This window comes from Crassostrea angulata, chromosome 6, assembly GCF_025612915.1.
Source record: "Crassostrea angulata isolate pt1a10 chromosome 6, ASM2561291v2, whole genome shotgun sequence".
In the NCBI taxonomy this organism is placed as follows: Eukaryota; Metazoa; Mollusca; class Bivalvia; order Ostreida; family Ostreidae; genus Magallana; species Magallana angulata.
This window is the reverse complement of record NC_069116.1, coordinates 16,954,462-16,976,361: the sequence shown is the minus strand read 5'-3', so window position 1 is coordinate 16,976,361 and position 21,900 is coordinate 16,954,462. Positions and strand designations below refer to the sequence as shown.

The window sequence follows — 21,900 nt, the reverse complement described above, 5'->3', positions numbered from 1 at the left end:
TATGAACGGTGAACTGTGAGTGTAAGCAGAGCGCAAGCTCAATGTGAACGGTCAACAATATATGTACTCTATGTGAACGCAAGATGAACGATTTATTCGGAGTGCCCCGGGAGGTATTGTTACATTGTAGATTTGTTGGTAATCAGGAATTAAATAATAACAATGAACTACATTTTTGTATTGTTATAAGTATCTGACTAAACAATAAGTGAACACTTAACGAACGCAGTGAGCGCAAGGCGAAATCTTTGTGAACGCACGGTGGGCATTTTGTGAACGATGAGCGGGAACGGAGCGGAGCGGAGAGCGCAAGTGAACGCACGGTGAGCCCATGGGAAAATGGGAATATAAAACATTTCAAAGGACTGAACCCTGGCATCTAACTGCTGTAAAGCGTCAGAATTGGGTGAAAATATCGAAGCCTTTAAACAAGTAAAATAATCATGTAGAATAATGTGCACAGACTGTTACAGTAATGCATCAAATTTCGAGATTACATATATCTCTGTTAAATTCAATTACCGTATCTCTGTCATATTTATATTTCTAATAATTTGTGATTACATTGGTAGAATTCAATAATTAATTCTCAGTTATACACTGCGCATCATCAGCATTACTTCATGCAGTCATGCAGTTTCAAATTGCAGAAAAAAGAACTTTTAAGACACCGACATATTTAAATGTACCGCCATTATATTGACCTTCAGCACTGGTCCCTGTGATATTTTTAATCTTTATTGTAAATAACCTTTTCATGGTATTTTCATCAATAAATTTATTTTCATAAATTAATTATAATGTCTACATGATAATTTTATTTGTTTTTTGTTTATTTTATTAGATTCAAGTCATACGTAGTTTTATCATTTCATGACGTTACTTAACAAAAATGACGTCTGTTCTACATTTTTCATCAAAACAATGCCATATTGTAAACTCCGTTAATAAAAAAGTATGATAGATATTGAAAAAAGAAAAACATTTATGAAAAGCTAAGATTCTACCCTATATTTTACCAAAATATGGTAATTTTTAATGATAGGGCAATTTTTGATGCTTCATGGCTTTAGCTCTTTGTGAAAATTAAGGATCACGCCCTTTTGCAAAGGGAGATAATTAGGAATTTATGAAAATTTTCGAGAATTTTCAAAAATCTTCTTCTCATGAACCATAAGACCAGGAAAGCTGAAACTTGTGTGGAAGCATCATCTGGTAGTGTAGATTCTAATTTGTGAAAATCATGACCCCCGGGGGTAGGGTGGGGCCACAATGGGGGGTCGAAGTTTTACATAGGAATATACAGAGTAAATCTTTAAAAATCTTCTTCTCATGAACCATAAGACCAGGAAAGCTGAAACTTGTGTGGAAGCATCCTCAGGTAGTGTAAATTCACAGTTGTGAAAATCATGACCCCCGGGGGTAGGGTTGGGCCACAATGGGGTGTCGAAGTTTAACATAGGAATATATAAAGTAAATCTTTAAAAATCTTCCTTTCAGAAACTAATCAGCCAGGAAAGCTGAAACTTGTGTGGAAGCATCCTCAGGTAGTGTTAATTCATAGTTGTGAAAATCATGATCCCCAGGGGTAGGGTGGGGCCACAATGAGGTGTCGAAGTTTTATTACATAGGAATATACAGAGTAAATCTTTAAAAATCTTCTTCTCAGAAACTAATCAGCCAGGAAAGCTGACACTTGTGTGGAAGCATCCTCGGGTAGTGTAGATTCAAAGTTGTGAAAATCATGACCCCCGGGGGTAGGGTGGGGCCACAATGGGGGATCGAAGTTTTACATAGGAATATATAGAGTAAATCTTTAAAAATCTTCTTTTCAGAAACTAATCAGCCAGGAAAGCTGACACTTGTGTGGAAGCATCATCAGGTAGTGTAGATTCATAGTTGTGAAAATCATGACCCCCGGGGGTAGGGTGGGGCCACAATGGAAGGTCAAAGTTTTACATAGGAATATATATGGTAAATCTTTAAAAATCTTCTTCTCAGAAGCTAATCAGCTAGGAAAGCTTAAACTTGTGTGGAAGCGTCCTCAGGTAGTGTAAATTAAAAGTTGTGAAAATCGTGATCCCCAGGGGTAGGGTGGGGCCACAATGGGGGTTCAAAGTTTAACAAAGGAATATATATGGTAAATCTTTAAAAATCTTCTTCTCAGAAACTAATCAGCCAGATGATTCTTTATAATTGTTAAAACTTTGGCCCCAGGACAATTCTTTGGCCTCACAAGAAGGTTCAGAGTTTATGTACGTTTATATCCCATATATAAACAATTGTTAAGGATCTTTTTGAGAACTGCAATACTCAACATATGATATGACTATAAAATCGTCCTGTTAGAAAAGGGACTAATGATTATAAACATAAGAATATCCAGAGGAAAATGGATTTTATTTATACAGGATCAACATGTATTATTGTACATTGTCCAGGTAGTTTGTATTATGACTCCATTAAGCTGATTTTATTATACCTATTGTTCCTCAGGTGAGCGATGTGGCCCATGGGCCTCTTGTTTTTCTCTTTGGGCAGATCTCTTGAAGTAATAAAATAGGCTGCACATCCATTCTTGGTAATTTTTCAATGATTTAAGGGTTGCTGCTTGAGATGTGCATAATGCTAGTCTGTGGGCCAAGCAGTGGATGTTAATTAAATGTGGGTTTAATGCCTTGAGTCTACCATATACTCCTTTGTCCTTTCCTGTCATCACAGAGGCTCCATCTGTACCCAAACCTACTACTTTCCCTGTGTTAATGTTTCTTGATTCAAGCACTTTAATGATTTCTCCACACAGTCCTTCACCAGTACCATCTTCATATTCAATGTCATTAATGAAAACACTCTTGACTGCTTCAGTTTCTGGATTAATCAGACGAAAGTTAATAGTCATTCGAGCTGTGTTTGATATATCTGTACTCTCATCACATAAGACTGAAATGTATGGGGACTTGGCAATGAGCGAATTAATGTCTTCATCAATTGTTGTGCACAGGGCATTTAACAATTCATTTGCTGCGTAGTAAGAACAGTAATTTACTCTGTTTGAACCTCCTATAGACAAAGGCTCCATACCAGGTATGTCCAACTGTTTACATATCGTTAGAAAACTCTCATACTTTGATAATGGTATATTTTCAGAAGCAAGCCAATAAACAACTTTCAATGCTTTAATAATTGCATTATCCTGTGCCTCGTAGCTTTTTTTAATGGCATGCGCCATATTTTGTTTTAATGACTGTTCTTGGGAGCAGTTCTTGTGATCGTCAGATGCTTCATGTCTATACATAGAAGACGTTTTTAAAGTTTGACATCCACTCGTGAACGCATTCGCTTTTTTATACTTTATGCACATAGAACAAAACATCTTATTGTCTCTATATTCTAACCACGACCAAATTCTGAGCCACCTTTCTTGAAAATGTCTTTCTTCTTTCGTATCTTTTTTTTCTTTACTACTTTCTGTTTCATGTTGTGTCTGTTCCACTTTGTCTTCTCTATGACATGCGTAGAAACTAAGCTGTGGCTGTTTCGGATCTAATTCTATTTTTAACTTTTTCTTTGGGGGCATGGTCCACCAACGTTGCGACTGACCTTGTTTAAGATTAAGATCACGCATAAATGAGAGGAGACATTGTATTGGTTGTTTATTTCGATTTTAACCAATGAGATTTGATGTTTTAAAACGAGTGAAAATACGACAATTAGGTAAGTCATACAAAGTATGTTTCGAGCAGACATCGCTATAACTCATGTTACCGATGAAAAATTTGAATGCGCACTTCGGCGCATAGGATAATTAATTAAATGCGCCATTTTTCATTTAAATGCGACTATGGCGCGTGGCGCGGGTCCTTCCCAATCACTGTTAAAATGAAGGGCCAGGCCCTCTTTAAAGGTACATGCATTTAAAATTTGTTGGTATTTTAAAAAATCTTCTTCTCAAAAACTAATAGGACAGGAAAGCTGTAACTTGTATGGAAGCATCCTCAGATAGTGTAGATTCAAGTTTGTTTAAATCATGGTCTCCAGGGGTAGGGTGGGGCCACAATGGAGGGGGGGATGTATTTTTACATAGGAATATATCGAGAAAATCTTCAAAAATCTTCCTCTTAGAAACTATTAGGCCAGAAAAGCTGAAGTTTGTGTGGATCGAGGCATCCTCAGATAATGTAGATTCAAGTTTGTTCAAATTATGATCCTGGGGGTATGATGGGACCACATTTTGGGGGAGGGAAGGGATTCAAATTTTTACATAGAAAGATAAAGAGAAAAATCTTTAAAAATCATCTGGAAAAGTATTCAGTCCAAAAAGCAGTAACTTATGTAAAAGCACAGGTTCGGGCAGATTAAAGTTTGATCAAACCATGATTCCCTAGAGAAAAGTGGGTTTGGAGAAGGGGGGGGGGGGGGGGGGGGGAGGAAGTTATAATGGAATAGAGAAAAATCTTCTTACAAATACTAAAACAACAAAAGGGGCTTAGTAATTACCTTAAAAATATGTGGATAAAAATCAGGAGATTTTTTAAAATTTTCTGAGAAAGACCTCCTATACTTAGTTGTCAAGATATTTTGATTTTGAGACTGCAGTGCTGATCTGATCAGAGTTTAGGCTATTGTTGCTTTGGTGAATGATATGTGGCTCCTGGGCCTCTTTTTTTCGTATGCTGCAATATACTGTATACAGAGAATTCGTCCGGTTTTCTTTTAAACTATTTTCTCTTGCCAGCAGGCAAATTTAATTAAGACTAGGTGAATGTCAATGACTCATAATATGTTTCTTTAAACACAACTGTGTCTGGGTGAAGATAGAGCAAAACTGTTTGCAAGTGTAGAAGGGTGAAACTTACACCGGGCGAAAATAACCCTGTATACAAACATTTTGGCCTATTTTGTTAAATATAAAGATGAGGCAATATAAAATTATTTTTTGTTCTATAGATTTTAGATTTATATATGAAAAATATAACACTGAATGTTGCAAAAACTTTATAAGGCTGGTGACAAATGAAATCAGAAACTTAAGTTATAAGTACAGTTTTCCTTTTTCATAGATTTTAGCTGTGTATGCCTTAGCTTATGATGCAGTGATAGTGTATTGTGAAGCAATGACAGTTTTGATGCAGAAGAAGGAAACAATTACTGCGGACAAATTAGTTGCTGAAATCAGAAAGGTAAGAAATTAAACAGGTGTCTTTGAGGTGAGAAATGGGTTAGATGTATCAGCAGAGATACACAATTTAAAACTAAATATGGCATTTGAATTTGTTTTAATGATGGTTTGCGGTAAATTTTGCCTTGGAAAATAATTTGATATTAAGTACCCTTTTTTCTGAAATTGAGAATGAGTGTGTATGAGTGAGCATGCTTATACGTTTGTGTGAATTTTTATCACTCATTTATACAAGATCTAGAAATGAAAGGTGCTTACAGGTTTATAAAATTCAAGATATAGGGTGATTTCACCATGCATCGGACACCTTTGGATTTTTCCCTTTGTTCACGCATCAAATATCGTCCAAATATAAATAAAACTTGTTTTAAAAGTTACAGGTTTTCCCCTTGCTTAATAATTGGAGAAAAAATTGTGAAATTGTAAAAAATGTAGAAAATAAAGCAAATTAATGAAGTGTTGAACTATTTCACCATGGATCGGACAATATTTACCAAGCATCGGACAGCTATAGCAGTGCAGTAGATATTAAAAATAACAACATTTTCTGGTTTTAATGCAAAAATACAAAGGTTCGGAAATATTAATTTATTTAATTCCAATTCATATTTCTTTAAATGTAAGTCCTCAAATCTACATATAAGAATTTAGACTAGTGCTTCTGTTTAAAGGAATATTTATCATACGGGGTTCTTTATCGTGCCAGCTCCTACAGGAACTTTAGACTAAAATGGGTGTGTCCGTATAACTCGATTTTTAAGTCATTTGAGGAAAATGTTTGTATCAATTATTTTTTAATTTTTTATTTTACTTCACATTTAAAGTATATCACAAGGAATGGGCACATAATCTCCATATTATTAGAAGAAATCATGCAGTGAAAACTGTCCGATGCATGGTTAATTTATGTCCGATCCATGGTGAAATGAACATATGGTGCAATAATGACTTTGACATTAATTGTTCAAATTTCTTGGACTTATTTTAATCAAATTTTGTTCCAAAACTTACTTCTTTCTAATTATTTTAGGCAGAGAGTGCATTTTCAATAATTCACAATCAAACGCACAACATTCAAATAATGTTTTAGTGTAAAATCTTCGTAACTAAATTTTCAATAATGGCGTATTTGATGTCATTTTACAATGTCTATATTGCTATTTCTTTGACAATGTGACTGTCAAATTCTTAATAATGATAAAGTTCATTTGTTCTAATTCAGGAATATACGAAACAACACATGAGCGCATGCACATTTATTTGTATATTTATAAACAAAGTTGTCCGATCCAAGGTATGTGTCCGATGCATGGTTAAATCACCCTATATTCTGTCAATGATGATTCATAACAACAGCTTTGTTTCTTAGGGACTGTAACGGGGCATAAATATTTTGTAAACACAATGAAAAACCATGTTTTAAACTGTCATTTTCTTTGAAATATGAAGGAAAAAGTAACAACCTTTGGAGTTTTGTCCATTTCTGATTGATGAAATGCAACAAAACTCAAATTTAACAAACATGGATATAGCGAATTTACAGCTATAATGAGTTCTTAATAATGTCCCAGCAAAGTTCTTATACAAATCTATAGAAAATTGCTGTATATAAGGAATTTTCGGCTAACGAAAATTTTGTTAGACCCCCACTGGCAAAATTATAACGTATTTTGTGAATGTCTTATGGAAAAATATAAACTCTTTAATTTATTGCTCATAATTGTCCCAGGTCACCATAGAGGGGCTGACAGGGAACATAACATTTGAAGCTTCAGGAGACCGACCAGGATTCCGAGGGTTTATGTGTGTCGTCAATCCCCATCCTCTCGGAACTTATGCTCCTGCTTCACATGTTGGTACCATGTATTCTCCATGTCTGATTTCTTTTGAAAAATGATTATAGTTAGAAACATTGAAAAATAATGTTTTTTAAAGATACATGTGTCTAACATCAATATATTATTAACATTATAATAAACATGCTGTCTTGATAGCTTATAGAATTATTATCCAAAATGTTCTTTAAAGTCTTCATGATAACTGTTGTTATATTGAATTGCCTTTTTGTAGACTGCGGTTTTTGCAAGAACATTTATCTTGGAAAATACAGCTGCCACCACTCAGTTAGAAGTACCTATGCAAGCAAAGAGACCTTTAAGTCTTCCACCATACAACCATATAGTCGCAAATTTCACTTCACCAGAGTCAGATTTTAAAAATAAATTTCTGTGAGTATTTACAAATGTTGCAAAAATGAATATTACAAAAATTTAGTTAACACTAGACATTACACTTTATAAAACATTAAACTGGGCAGAAAGTTCAAAACTTTGCTTAAAGTCTTTCCACCTGACATTACTTATCAGATATTAATTGCAAATCTTCTCTTTCTATGACACACTGTGAGCCTTACTTCACCCAAAGTAGCTTTTGGTAAATGCTCTTCATTGACCATCATCAAATTTCCTGTGTATGGACAGCAGATCTTTTTTTGCAGAAAGAAAAAATCTCTCTCTCTCTCTCTCTCTCTCTCTCTCTCTCTCTCTCTCTCTCTCTCTCTCTCTCTCTCTCTCTCCATGCAATGCATACAAGTGAAAGTAAAAAGATAATATTAGATCTAGGATCTATTTGTAAAGTCCTTAGTTATGCCACATTTTTTCTCCACTTGTTCTAATATTGTTTATAAATACTTCACCCACAGGATGCATTTGGGTTAACTTTATACAGTGACTGATTATGTAATATGGATTTTCTATTTAGTTAACTTAATATTTTTCCACCTGAAAAACATTATGCAGTTTGGATGAAACAATTTGTTTGTAGGTTTACCAATGGACAGCTTCTACTTGTGCTTGAAGTTTTTAAGTTTGAATTCATTTTTAGCAAACTTTTGTAGGAGTTTCCCTTGCAGTTACCATATTAAAAAGTCCAATGTTAAATAAACATGCTCTTTGATTCAGTTAAAATTGAATGGCATTCATTTTAATGCCAACCAGTTTTCATTTATCTGGTATTATTAATAAAAACCAAAAGTTAAGAAAACATTTCAAGAAATACTGATCAACTACAAGAAAATAAACTGCAACTTTCTTGTCACAACTAGAAATAAGAATTTCAGGACATGTTGTACAGTTTATAAATGATATATTGTTTAACTTTGAACATGCAGCTACAACAGCTCTACTGGAATGATCAGTGCTTTTACACAACAAATTGTACCTATACCTCCTGACACAGCCCCACCACAAATGGAGGAAAAGGAAGACTATGCCATAGCTCCCTTCTACTGTAATGGTGGATGTGGTGGAAATAACACAGATGAATTTGACATCACAAAATACGAGTTTGGAAAATGTATATCCATGGATAAATGCGAGTATGTTGCAAAATTTAGACTCCTTGCATCTCGCAGGAACGTAAAAAAAAATTGCATTCCTATTGTTATAGATTTATAAAAGAATCTAAATAATACAATACATATATTTCAGCTGCAATGATGGATATTATGGTGACAACTGTGAGAAGATGGTGTGTACATGTCTAAATGGATATTGTACTGTTCCCAAGAATTGTACTTGTGATGCAGGTTGGTATGGTGACCGATGCCAACACGCCATTTGTAGGTAAGTCTTGATAGCTGTGTTATGACATGATAATGAGAAAATTCATCTAGTCGTGATTTTATAGATATTTATACTTTTTAATGATTGTTGTAGTGCCTGTGTGAATGGAAGGTGTACGTCCCCTGAGATCTGTACCTGTGACTCCTCCTATACAGGGGCCGCCTGTGATAGCTCACTAGTGGTGGTCATAGTGGTGCCCATCCTGGTCGTGTCCATCGTTATTGTTGTTGCCGTGTTTGTTGGAAGATGGTTGCTAAGGAGGTTAGTTTTCAAGAGATTTATTAAGTTTATCATATAATATTGTTTTGAGAAGCTAACTAATATGATACACCCACAAGACATTACCGCTGTCAGGAAATGTATTTGAAAGCAAAGTATTGATTATTTTATGAATTAAACTTTCCCATTGAAAATTCAGTGTTAAGTGTAAATTTTATTCTTTCAAACTGCAGGCTTCATTTGAAGAGTGCCCTTCAGAACTTGGACTGGCTGGTCAAGTTTGATGAAGTAATGATAGGAGATGCTCGAGCTCTCAGTTTTGTGTCCACAGCAGGAGAAGATCTAGCAATATCCAACAAGTCTAATATCTGTACTTGGAGGAGTCAGAAATGTTACATGCAGGTCAGATTTACTTGTACTAAATATATTTTGGATCCTGAAAATTTTTTGGAAAGAACTATATATGATATGAGATAAATTTGGCCCCCATAATTTGCCATGTTTTAAAGTGCTTCGGGTACAATAAAATGTTGTGTTATTTTTTAGAAGAGTTGATTTAAACTATATTTTTCACTATTTTATTTGATTTGTTTGCACTCACTGGCAGTATATTACGTCAGAAGTGACGCTATTTCTATAATTCAATCAAAATCAGTCAAAAATCGACATTTTACTTTTCTTTTTATGAATGGGAAATACAGAGCACATGCTTGAACAAGTAAAACTTTTTGGGCACTTTTTAGCCTTGGCTAGATACATCTCTGATTGAAATATTTTGTTTGTTCAAGCATGTGCTCTATGTTTTATAAATGAAAAACTGCTTGAAAACAAGCTGTTTAATGCTAAAAATGCAAAAATGGCGGGAAAAGGTTGTCTTTATGATGTCATATTTCTAAATTGTGGACAGTTGAATCAAAATGAACATTATGTAAGAACATCACATATATATCTGTAAAAAGAAAACAAAGCATTAGAGTTAATGATGATGTTCATTTTAGGGGGCTATTTTAGGCCCTTATCATATATAAATAGTCCTTTAATCTCAAAGACAGTAGAGTTTGTTATAGAATTGAAATAGAATTGAGTGCAATATTGAAGTAATTTTTTTGGTAGATAATATTTTTATCAAGTGATAAAAGATTAAATTTTTTTTTCTCTCTCTCTCTCTCTTAGAAATTCAACTGTGATTCCCTCGCTGTGGAAAGTGAAGACCTGAGGTTTGAAATTATCAAGATGAAAGAAACACGTCATAATAATCTTATTCAGTTCATTGGAGCTTGCCTTGATTTTCCTAATGTTTGTGTTCTGACAGAAGTTGCTCCTAAGGTAAGTCACCAAAACAATTCAGTGTGTCAAATGAAATATTATATGGAAATACAACAAAATTTACTATTGTACTTATTAGTCCAATGAGTGATGTACAGTGGAGCCTCAGTTATCCGGACGCTTTCGTTCCCAAGTCCAATCGTCCGGATAGGTGAAGCGTCCGGATATCTGAAATGTGTCTATTGTTGTCATGAATGATAATGTATTTGTATACAATGGCTCCCAGTGTTGATAATAGTTTTTTTTGCCTTTCATACCATATAGCAACACATGCTAGAGTTGTCTGTTGATATGAACGTTTTTAAATATAAACAACTCTGCTTTATTTTATTATTTTGTCATTAAATATTAACCGGACAATAATGATAACCGAATCTAGCTTAATTCTTTGTGTCCAAGTGTGATATGTGTGTGATACACTGTTGTTCGCAATTTTTCATTTTTTCAAAGTGATTTGGGAAGTCAGTGTGTTTATACAAGCTACTCATTAGGGTCTAGCACGTAAAAAAGGTGTGAAACTTAATTGACGGGGGTAATCTTTTGTACTGAGTAGGGTATCATTAAATTTTACCGTCCGGTTAAATGAAGCAAGATTAGTAGTAAATCAGGGTTTTGTGGTAAAAACAGACCGTCCGGATCCTGAACGTGGAATTCCGGATAAATGAGACAAAATAACGTATAAAAAATCTGTTCCTAAATAAAATCGTCCGTAAACTGAAGCATCCGGTTATCTGGCGTCCGGATATCTGAGGCCCCACTGTATTTAGTCGGGCAAATACTCTATATATTATAATATTTGTGCTGATAAAAGCTAAAGATCTTTAATTTTATACATATAAATGTACAGAAATTTGCCTGAAACATTTTATCTTAACGCTGTGATCTATTGTAGGGCAGTATTGAAGATCTCCTCCTGAATGATTCTGTCAAACTTGGATGGGACTTCAGGTTTTCTCTGCTGAAGGATATTTGCAGGGGAATGGAGTTTTTACATCGATCGGATATTGGATCCCATGGGAGACTAAAATCTTCTAATTGTGTTGTAGATAACAGATGGACATGCAAAATAACAGGTATTTTAACATTTTAATTGTGTATCAATTAATGAAAAGCAGAAAAATGACCTGGAGAAATACAGGTACATTAATTTTTTGGCCTTATTTTGATGTTGTAAAAACACAGGATTTGGACTTCCAACTCTCAGATATGATGGACCCAGAAGATACTATGGTGAATCACATAGTCCAAAACTCAGGTATGCAAATTTGAATATACAAATCATTGATTGCATGTTCTTTATTCACTTCTTTGATTATTTATGGTCATAATGAAATGGCATTATCTTGTTTTAGCAATATGTTTTGGACAGCTCCTGAATTGATACCAGGGTGCAATACATTAGATGATGTCAGATGTGGAACTAGAGCAGGCGATGTTTATTCGTAAGATTATTATTTTTTGCATACTTAGAAACAAAATGCAAGAGTTCACCAGGATATGAACTAGGCAGGTCACATGATCAAATCCTGTGAAGAAGATTTAATGACGTCGTGAATTTTTGTCACTATAGCTGTTTGTTACTTATATTTATGGTTAAAAAAAGAAAATGGTTTAGAATTATTAACATAACCTTGTTTTTATGTTTTCAATCATGCAACTGTCAAACTTTATAAAGACGTGCAGTAATTATTGTGATGTCATTAAAAAGTTCACGCAGAATTGAATGTTTCCACTATTTTATGGGTTCATATAAGGATCGAAGCATATTTGCAAATGTAAATACAGTATATATAGACACATTTCTATTTTATGTTCAGTGATATAAATGATCAAAAATGATAGCAGTATAAAACTTGGAACGTTTTGTGTGAAGTAGGTATTGGGGTTTTTTTTTTTCAGCTTTGCAATCATTATGGTTGAGATGTGCACGAGAGAAGAACCTTATACAAAAGAACTTAGTTTTATGGATCCTGGCCAGGTTCTTCAGCTAGTTATAGACAAAGATGCACCATCTGCTGTTGAGGCTAAGAAGGTTTGTTAAAGAATTATACTGTTCAAACTTACAGATGCCCTTCCTTCTTACTTGTGAAATTCATGGCCCCTGGGTCAGGAGTTCAGGACATGGGAGGGGGGGGGCAATATGGCAATATAGTGTTAATGCATATAATGTTTAAAAATTTTCTTCTCTATTCTCACACATCTGTATAAAAAAAACTGACTTATAATTATGTTTACCAGAAAGTCCTCTACTGAAAATTTAATTTTCATGTCCCCTGGAGTATGGGTTTTGACACTAGGGCAGGGCCAAAATAGATGTATAGGTGTTAATGCATATAATGTTAAAAATTATATTCTTTACTCCCACACACCTGAAAGGAAAGCTGAACTCATAATTTTGTAGACCAGATCTTCGTGGTCTCATTACAAATTTATAATTTTTCTACTCAAATTAACCTAATTAATTAAATGCATATATGAGACCCCTTGACAAGTTTGTGTATGGGTTATATTCTTCTCAGGTGACCGTTAAGGCCAATTGGCCTCTTGCTTATATTAAAGATTTTAAACTCTCATTCATAAACACTCGCTTCTTCATACATGAAATTTTGAGTCAAAGCAATCGTTCATTTTTATGTAAAACTCTTGTCTGGATCATATCTTAAATTATAATATTATATATAAATTGTTTGAGAATTTAATGTACTCTAAACCTTCATAAAAATGCTTCAGTTTGATTTTTGCCGAGGGGGCATATTCCCTCTGCGTCCCTCAGCAGGGCTCTTACTCCCGGATGATTTTCCCAATTTCTCCAAAAAGGTTTCTCCGAAAATTCAAATAATCCTCTTGTTGTCAATTTTCATGGATTTGTTGAGTTGATCAAAGAAATTGAGTATTGATTGAAGAACAATATCTGACGGTGGATATTGTATTGATATGGCCTTGAAATTGCATTTCACTTAATACAAGAAACAGAATCACAGAAATTTCTTCATATAAATACTTTTTTTCTGTGTATATTAGATGCATGTATATTGTCTTTGTATTAATACAGGCTTGGTTTAAAAGTGGAGGAGATACAACAAAACCTTTCCGTCCAGAACTGGAAGACAGTTACCTCCCAGAAGAATATGCTGCCAGATCAGGAATGAGAAAGGTTAAAATGCTCTGCATGTAATTCCATATATTATGTTTTACAGTCTTTTGATAAAAATCAAAATAAAGATGATATTAACTGTCAAAGCACTTGCACCATAACACAAATACAAGTCCTTGTATTATTTGCAGTTGATTGCCCAGTGTTGGAATGCCAAGCCAGATATACGACCAACCTTCAGACAAACCTTGGACAGGTTGAATGAAATCTTCCCAGTAAAGGGAGAACTGATCGACAATCTTGTCAACATGGTATGGTTTTTTGGCTTATTTTTCCCCAGGTAATATTTTCATAGGATTTTGACTCAATGAGTCTGAACATAAAAATCATGATCTTCAATGAAATAAATATTTCTCTCAGTGGAGAGGGAGAATATTGAATTTATTCTTCTGTGTTGGCGTAAAAAAAAATTGTTCACCTGATTTAACAGAATTTTTTAAATTTTCAGATTCCCTAGAAATTGGTCTATACCATATTTAAGCCAACACCTTTTTTCCAAAGCAATTTCCTTTTATTTCCATGGTTTTACGCATCTGTCATTTATCCCAATTTGTCTTTAAGCCTGCCATTTTAAAACGTAATTGGTTCTAATTGTCATCACAATATTTAAATGTTTGTTGATCATCCATGTATAGAGATTGACTGCATTTTTACCAGCCATAGCAACCATATTTAAAAATCTGCAATCCTCACTTGTCTCCCCTTTGCTTCATGCAAAGCAATCTGAGGAGTTATATTAATGAAATGGTTGACCCAATTAAATTTGTAGTCTATTAGCTGAAGGGCTAAAGAGAGGATTGTTTTACCATTTAAGTCAGTGTTAGTTTTCCTTGAGACAATAAATATAAAGCTCTATTTAAAGACATGGAAAAAGTTGTATTAAAATTATTTGGATTCTTTCTTCACTAAACAATTTAGTTTGGGCCAAAAATTCAAGGTTAATCTGATGGGTAATTTGTTGAACACTCAGCCTCATCTCAATGTGTATATGCATAAAAAGATGCCCAAATGTTTGAATGCAATTATTTTACTTAGAGATATTTATTATGAATTTGAGATACATTGATTAATTTTGCAGCTGGAGAAGTACTCCAGTAATTTAGAAGCCATAGTAGCCGATAGAACAAGGGAACTTGTAGCAGAAAAAGCAAGAACAGAAGAACTTATTAGTCAAATGTTGCCAAAGAAAGTTGCAGAAGATTTAAAGCATGGTAAAACTGTGGAGCCTGAAGCATTTGAATGTGTCACAATCTATTTTAGGTAAAATAAAATTTTGTAAAACTTAACTATTTATTCATTTCATTTGGAGCAAAATTCACTATAAAATTTTGTTTGCCAAAAAAAATTGCACCTTTTACCAGGTATATGCAAATCACATTTTTAAGCATTATTTAAATAACCTATGTAGCACTGGTGTAAACTGTTAAATGATGTTGTTTGATGTTACCAGTACTTACTTCTTTGCTATCAAAACTTTTGCTATTAAAACTTGCAGTGACTTGGTAGGATTTACAGCCATTGCCAGAGACAGTACTCCATTCCAAGTAGTAACACTGCTCAATGACCTCTACACATGCTTTGATGCCATTTTAGACCACTATGATGTATACAAAGTGGAGACAATTGGAGATGCTTGTGAGTTAGAGAACAAGTTTTGGATTTGATTTGATTTGAACATATTTTATTGTATATATAACACACAATTTACAAATGGTTAGGACACAAGTTCTAACAATGTAGTAATACGAGGTCTTTACCATTAAAACAGTAAAATTGTACAATACCATCGTCTGTTAGTTCTCAAACGTATACCGGTAATCAAGCATTATGCTCTACTTCATTATGCATAAAGACTAAGGGTTTTTTTTTTCAAATACAAATTAGAACTGTTAAATAAGATAATAACAATTAGATTTTATTCATCCTTAGATATGGTTGTGAGTGGATTGCCCATCAGGAATGGCAATCTCCATGCAGGGGAGATAGCTACTATGTCCCTGGAACTGCTGTCTTCTGTGCTGACATTTAAGATCAGACACATGCCAGAGAAATTCCTTCAACTCCGTTGTGGAATGCACTCGGGTTCGTTTACTGCATTATTTTGTGGTGTAAAATTGTAAAGAATCTTAAGCATAATGAAGTTTTCACAAGTTTAATATTATAGGAAAATCAAATCATTTGTTTTGTATTAATTTATCTATAGATATTGCTTGAACTGTTTTGAATTGCTGTGTATTGTAGGACCATGTGTATCGGGAGTTGTTGGATTGAAAATGCCGAGGTATTGTCTGTTTGGAGACACTGTGAACACTGCATCCAGAATGGAGTCCAGTTCAGTAGGTCAGTCAATGCTTTTAAGGTGGGTCGTGGGTTTACCCCATAAAAAATCTCACAAGAAAACATACCCTGAAAATTTGTCAAGTCGTTCTGTAGGATTTACAGTTCATTATGTAAAATATTTATCAAATTTGTCTACGCTGTTTTTATGCAATACCGCCTTGAACTTGGTATTGTTGATGGTGCTGTTTTGACGCTTTTGTAATGAATACATAGGAAAATGAGCATTTTTGGAGATGGAGTTATTTTGAGAAATTGCAAGTAACTTTTAATTAGTTTAGATAAATTTATCAACTGTTTCTGTGCGTAAAGAAAAAGTGATTTAAAGCTGCTTGGTCCGATTTTATATCAAATTTTATGCACGCTTTTAAACGATGGTTATGCTAATTATATGTATAATAATAGATATTGCAGTAGTTTTCCCAGTCAATTAAGCCAAATTTCAATAAAGAAAAATACGTACACAATTTGCTAACATAACAAGCGACATAAAAGGGTACCCCGTTAATTCGCCTCATGTTAAAATTCACCCCTGACGACGAGACGGGTATGGTTGTATTACGACTTTGACATCGCTGTAAATAAAGGTCGAAATGATCAGGCAAATTACAAATAAACATGTGTACGTTTTTTTTCGCTAATACTGTATTTCTGAAGTTTGCTTTCTTTACAATCGATGCATAGCATGCGGGTTGAATAACCCCAATTGTTCGGGGGACGAAACCAAACGGTTTCCTTTTCTAAACATTCCCGTGATGCATTTTGGTTTGTTTTTTCGTTTGCCCAAAAAGAAATAATTTTATTTACTTTGAATATTTTTAACTTTGAAGGGAGACTGATTCTGCTGGTGTAAATAGGAGAAAGTCCATAACTTTTTAAGATAAATGATTTGTTTAGAAAAAAAAATGATACTGTAATAACGGAAAAAATCGGACCAAGCAGCTTTAAAATAATTTTATGTAAAAAAATAAATGATATGTGTTCTTGCTAGATTTTTTGCTATTTTATCTTCATTTTTGATCATTTATTGAAAATTGTCAGTAGTATGACATCATTTATTTTTAACCCGTTCCACTTTTTTAGTGATAACGTCATTTAAAAATCAAATTTAGACTTCTTAAGTTTAAACTAGAAGCTAACATTTCTGAAAAAGCAATTTTGGAGAGTATGAAAATAATGCGGGGATAAAAAACCATATTTTTATTATGAATTCGAAATTATAAGGCCTCCCGTGTACCCCCGGTTAGCATTGGCCTGTAAAAAACAATAATTCTGAATTTTAATTTTGTATTATAAAGACATTTTTTTAAAAAAAATTAAAAAAGCCCACTTATTCTAAATCAGAGAATGCAGAGCATAGTATTTTTTAAATGTAAATTTAGAGGAAAGGGTGGTACCAAATTTTTATGTAGGTTCCCAATTTCCACATTCTCTTTGTCAAATGTTATGTTAATGTAAATATATGCGAATAGTCTGATCAAATCTAGAAAAGGGATGATATTTGTAAGATATGGACTTTTATTTTGGTTATCAAAATCTTCACAACTAATTTAGAAAATTTCATTCCCAGGCTTTGCTCCTCCCTTTTTTCGGTCAAAATAGTTACGTTATACTTTCTATTAATGCTTTGTTATTTTTTTTTTCTTTTGAAGAATTATTACCGACCCAAACTATTTTACAGACACCTCTCTCTCTCTCTCTCTCTCTCTCTCTCTCTCTCTCTCTCTCTCTCTCTCTCTCAAGTTTGAGACAACATGACTGTCATTACTTAGCTTTTATGAACAATTTCACATAGAGTTAAAAAGTAGCGCTCCAATTCTTGCTAATAATCTACGTTGTAATGATATATTGCTTCCAATCTGCATTTCCAACTTACGATTCTTACATGAAAAGTAAGACTTGGTATGAATTACTACTTTAGTATTTACACTTAATAGACCTAAATCAGATTACTTTATTATAACCAAGAGAATTTGACGTCAGAAAATGTGAAGCGGGAAACCTTGAGATGTCTCCTTTATGACGTCATAAACAAATGTGCACAAAACAGCCAGTAGAGCTGTCTAAATTGAGTACAGAATTTGACGACAAAAGCAAACCCGAGACCCACCTTAATTTTGAAAATCTTGTTTAAAGAACTGAATATCTTAGAATATGAACATGTATTAATTTCCTGCAAATCGAAGCAAATCCTTGAAAAATCATTGATATGGAAGGAATGTTGGGCTCTTTTTAATTGTTCTTTTTTTGTGTACTACATTTCAATAGCTCTAAGAGCTCATATGAGTGAAAGTACTGCAAAGATACTGGAAGAGTTGGGAGGCTACCATCTAGAGTGTAGAGGGGAAAGAGAAGTCAAGGTATGATCTGCAGCAGTGGTTTACAAAGTATTCAATGTCTATAAATCAAATCCAAAAGATGGACAATAGATCATTGGTATATTGTTAGGACTATATGAAGGGTTTGTCAAATGATTTGCCCAGTTTACCAGATTTACTTCCCATGAAAATATGTCTACATACAGATTACCATAATCAATCTCATAGTACATTTTCAAAATGAAATGATGCTAGAAATTGGTATTTCTCTTTGAACAAATTTTAAGTGCCAACAATTCAGTTTAAGACTTTTAATTAATTTTGTTTTATTTCATGAATTACATGTACTGGTAATTAAAACTGTCTGTCAATTACAGACTATAGACATGGTCTTGAGTGCACAGTATTTAATTCCCTTGATTGCTGGATTTTAGGCATAATGACCATTGAGTATTCATTGATTCCTAGATAAATTTGGTCAAATATTTAATTACAGGGAAAAGGAATCATGAAAACATATTGGTTGAATGGAAAAGATGGATATGACAAACCATTACCAGGAAGAGATATTGCGGTATCATTGTCTCAGCATGAGTTCAAGTAGTCAGAAGGAGAACAAAGTTACTTCTTCAAAGTCTATCCTTTACCAGGATGATGAAATGATTAGCCCATAAACGTAAACATCTGAGCTACGTACATCATGACAAGAGTGTACTTGGATATTTCCATAGAGATTATGTTTTCCATTGAGATTTTGTAAAGTATATGTCTGCAGTGCAAAACAATTTTGTCTCTGTCTTCTGTGAATCAAAGTTAAGACTAGAACAAAGAAGCCACCATTTTGAAAAGACCTTTGTCTCGCCAACCGTTAACATATTTGTTGAAAGATCTTGTTCATTGAAAATGGAGAGAGATTAGAGGATATGGACATTGTCACAATTCAATTTACAGTACATTTCAGTTAAATATATGTTGTAATTTTTTATGTACATTTATGAACAGTGATTTATAAATCATCAAATTATAGCATTTATATCAATCTCAAATAACACTTCCTGATCAAAAAGTAGGTCCATACTTCTGGCATTATTTACTTTTTCTTCTTAACTCTTTAAAGCATTTCAAAAATGAATAAAAACATGCAAATACAATAGACTGAGACATAATGGAGTTGATTAAGACCATTTGAAATTGTTTCTTTTTATTGCTATTTATATACAGTCATAGTTTTCAACATTCTTCCTTTTTCATGAAATAGGCATATGTTGCAAACAAAGTTGACAAGTTTTAATGCAAAGTATTATATATATTCAATATCTAAGAATGACTTGAAAATTTTGTGAGAATTAAAGAAAATAAGACATGTACCGCAAGTTGATTTGTGGCATGCGGCTCATTGTCCATGGTCTGTCATTTAAATTACTTCAGTATAAAAGTAGATCTTGACTTTTAGATGCACATTGCATGAAATGACATCAGAATATGTTAGCAACTTGTTAGTGTAAGGTTTGCTATTTGCGGGTTAAAATATTGTTTTTTGATGCATAGATGTATATATACCTTCTGCACTCTATAGAGTACATTATTTATAGACATGTGAATAAAAAATATTTATATTATAGTCATAAATACATCAGATTTGGGGAAGGCATTTTAGATTTTATATTTGATTTAAAATTGATAAAATATATCTCGATTGATTAAGAAACAAATATGATATTCTTACTGTAAATTATTTTTGATACTTGTATTGTATTGAAGCATGAGAATGGACACATTACAGAATGTAAAAAGCACTGCATGGGTTTATGTGCTACAAAAAGAGATCAGGGCATTTAATTTTCTGTCATATTTGAAAAACCTTTTATTTTTTCTAAACATTTGATTAGTCTAATGGAATTATTTGTGAATATGTTTTTATCCAACCCAAAATTATACAGTTCTACAGGTAAATGCTAAACATATTTAGGTATTGTAAAAGGGAAAGCATCTTGGGGAAAAAAAAGTTTGAATATACAGTTTGTAGAGAACACATTAAGGCACTTTTTTGTTTTAGACTGTAAAAGTACATTATTGTGGATTTTATCTTGTTACCCAATTTCACTTATATATATTTTTTTCTATTCCATTGAAAAAGAAGGTACAGTTTCTTTAAAGATACGCCCTAAAATTGAAAAATTCCCAAGCTTTTACATTCTTGAAAACATGTATGTGAAAAAGTACCGGTACATGAAACATGTTGTGTACTTTCATTCTGTTTCCAGAAGTAAATGATGAATTTAACAATATGTCATATTCCTTAGATCTAGTAAAAATGATGAAAAAATCATCAACAAAATTAATATCTTTAATGTGAAATTGCATAGTAAAATTGAAATTTCATTCTAAATACATAAATTTCCTATTAAAAAAAACTATTGAAAATGATGTCTTCTGCTAAGTTTTACAAAAAGTGCAGGAAAATCACCTTTTTTTATGATGTCGCAATTACTCTATTATTTATAGATTTTTTATTTTTGAATATGACTTTAAAACAGGGCAAAATATGAAAAACTGTACCTTCTATTGGAATAAGATTTTTTTTCTCTTATTTCTTTGTCTTTGCAAGGGTGTAATGAATAAATAAAGTGTCTTGTTTAAAAAAAATTCAGTCTGAGTGAATGTAATGTTTGTTGATGTTTGAATTGAGAATGTCATAAAAGGAAACCATTTCTTTGTGGTATTTAGTTATTTGGATTAAGAATTCAATAAATAAATTTTGTAAAATTCAAAACATTTTCCTTCGTTTTTTTACCATAGTATTAGTTATTGACCAGTATAACAGGACACCGTTGAGAGGTGACCATCTAAAAGGGCCACACTTATAAAAAGGACAATGGGATGAGCATTTTGAAGGAATTTTCTTTGACCTTAAGGCATTGCACTTTAATACAAGCTCATTGCTCATCCCTTACCTACAGAAATCCTATAGGTTTAATTTGAGCACAAATTATATATGTTCTGAACAAAGATTTTGTTGGAGTTTGATATGACCTTGACCTAGAACTTGATTCAAGGTCACTGCACACCCTTTACCCAAAGACACAGAAGTATGAGCCAGACTGGGCCAAGGAGAGGGAAAATGTACTCCTAACTATTGATCAGACAGACTGATCACAAAAAGTTCCCTTACAGAGCGGAATCTTATTTATCATTAACCGGGTTTTCCAACAGAAAAATCTGGTTATTAAAATGGTGAAAATGGCGGGCGGGCGGCTGCCAAAAGGGTACCCTCATTGTACGGATAACTCCTCCTACAGTTTTCAAGATAGGAAGTTGTTCTTTTGCAGATCAATTGTACATATATCAGAGGTGTGCATATTGCTAGGATTTTGATTTCTGATTATTTATGAAAAAAATACCAGCTTTTGAACTTAGTCATTTTTTGGCAAAAAATTGCATATAGGGTACCCTCATTGTACGGATAACTCCTCCTACAGTTTTCAAGATAGGAATTTGTTCTTTTGCAGATCAATTGTACATATATCAGAGGTGTGCATATTGCTAGGATTTTGATTTCTGATTATTTATGAAAAAAATACCAGCTTTTGAACTTAGTCATTTTTTGGCAAAAAATTGCATATAGGGTACCCTCATTGTACGGATAACTCCTCCTACAGTTTTCAAGATAGGAATTTGTTCTTTTGCAGATCAATTGTACATATATCAGAGGTGTGCATATTGCTAGGATTTTGATTTCCAATA

General features: G+C 33.2%; 2 protein-coding genes across 4 annotated transcripts in view; one reads left to right on the top strand and one right to left on the bottom strand.

Annotated features, from left to right (window-relative positions):
* LOC128188206 (uncharacterized) overlaps nucleotides 1-21,147 on the top strand; it is a 52,404-nt gene extending 31,257 nt beyond the window's left edge. For 2 of the 3 annotated variants that reach the window (XM_052859119.1, XM_052859120.1), the window contains exons 16-35: nucleotides 5,061-5,180; nucleotides 6,909-7,031; nucleotides 7,250-7,407; nucleotides 8,349-8,555; nucleotides 8,668-8,802; nucleotides 8,896-9,063; nucleotides 9,255-9,423; nucleotides 10,195-10,347; nucleotides 11,240-11,420; nucleotides 11,530-11,602; nucleotides 11,700-11,789; nucleotides 12,247-12,379; nucleotides 13,400-13,501; nucleotides 13,633-13,752; nucleotides 14,580-14,761; nucleotides 14,997-15,136; nucleotides 15,431-15,583; nucleotides 15,743-15,841; nucleotides 18,107-18,198; nucleotides 18,653-21,147. In XM_052859119.1, the coding sequence (XP_052715079.1) occupies nucleotides 5,061-5,180; nucleotides 6,909-7,031; nucleotides 7,250-7,407; nucleotides 8,349-8,555; nucleotides 8,668-8,802; nucleotides 8,896-9,063; nucleotides 9,255-9,423; nucleotides 10,195-10,347; nucleotides 11,240-11,420; nucleotides 11,530-11,602; nucleotides 11,700-11,789; nucleotides 12,247-12,379; nucleotides 13,400-13,501; nucleotides 13,633-13,752; nucleotides 14,580-14,761; nucleotides 14,997-15,136; nucleotides 15,431-15,583; nucleotides 15,743-15,841; nucleotides 18,107-18,198; nucleotides 18,653-18,760 (2,706 nt within the window). In that variant the 3' untranslated portion in view covers nucleotides 18,761-21,147. The remainder of the gene's footprint in view (nucleotides 1-5,060; nucleotides 5,181-6,908; nucleotides 7,032-7,249; nucleotides 7,408-8,348; nucleotides 8,556-8,667; nucleotides 8,803-8,895; nucleotides 9,064-9,254; nucleotides 9,424-10,194; nucleotides 10,348-11,239; nucleotides 11,421-11,529; nucleotides 11,603-11,699; nucleotides 11,790-12,246; nucleotides 12,380-13,399; nucleotides 13,502-13,632; nucleotides 13,753-14,579; nucleotides 14,762-14,996; nucleotides 15,137-15,430; nucleotides 15,584-15,742; nucleotides 15,842-18,106; nucleotides 18,199-18,652) is intronic. The other variant, XM_052859121.1, reaches the window with a different exon arrangement.
* LOC128188208 (zinc finger protein 862-like) lies at nucleotides 1,314-3,887 on the bottom strand. Its single transcript, XM_052859122.1, has one exon. The coding sequence runs from the start codon at nucleotides 3,623-3,625 to the stop codon at nucleotides 2,483-2,485; it is 1,143 nt and encodes a 380-aa protein (XP_052715082.1). The 5' UTR covers nucleotides 3,626-3,887; the 3' UTR covers nucleotides 1,314-2,482.
* Nucleotides 21,148-21,900: the final 753 nt, after the last annotated feature.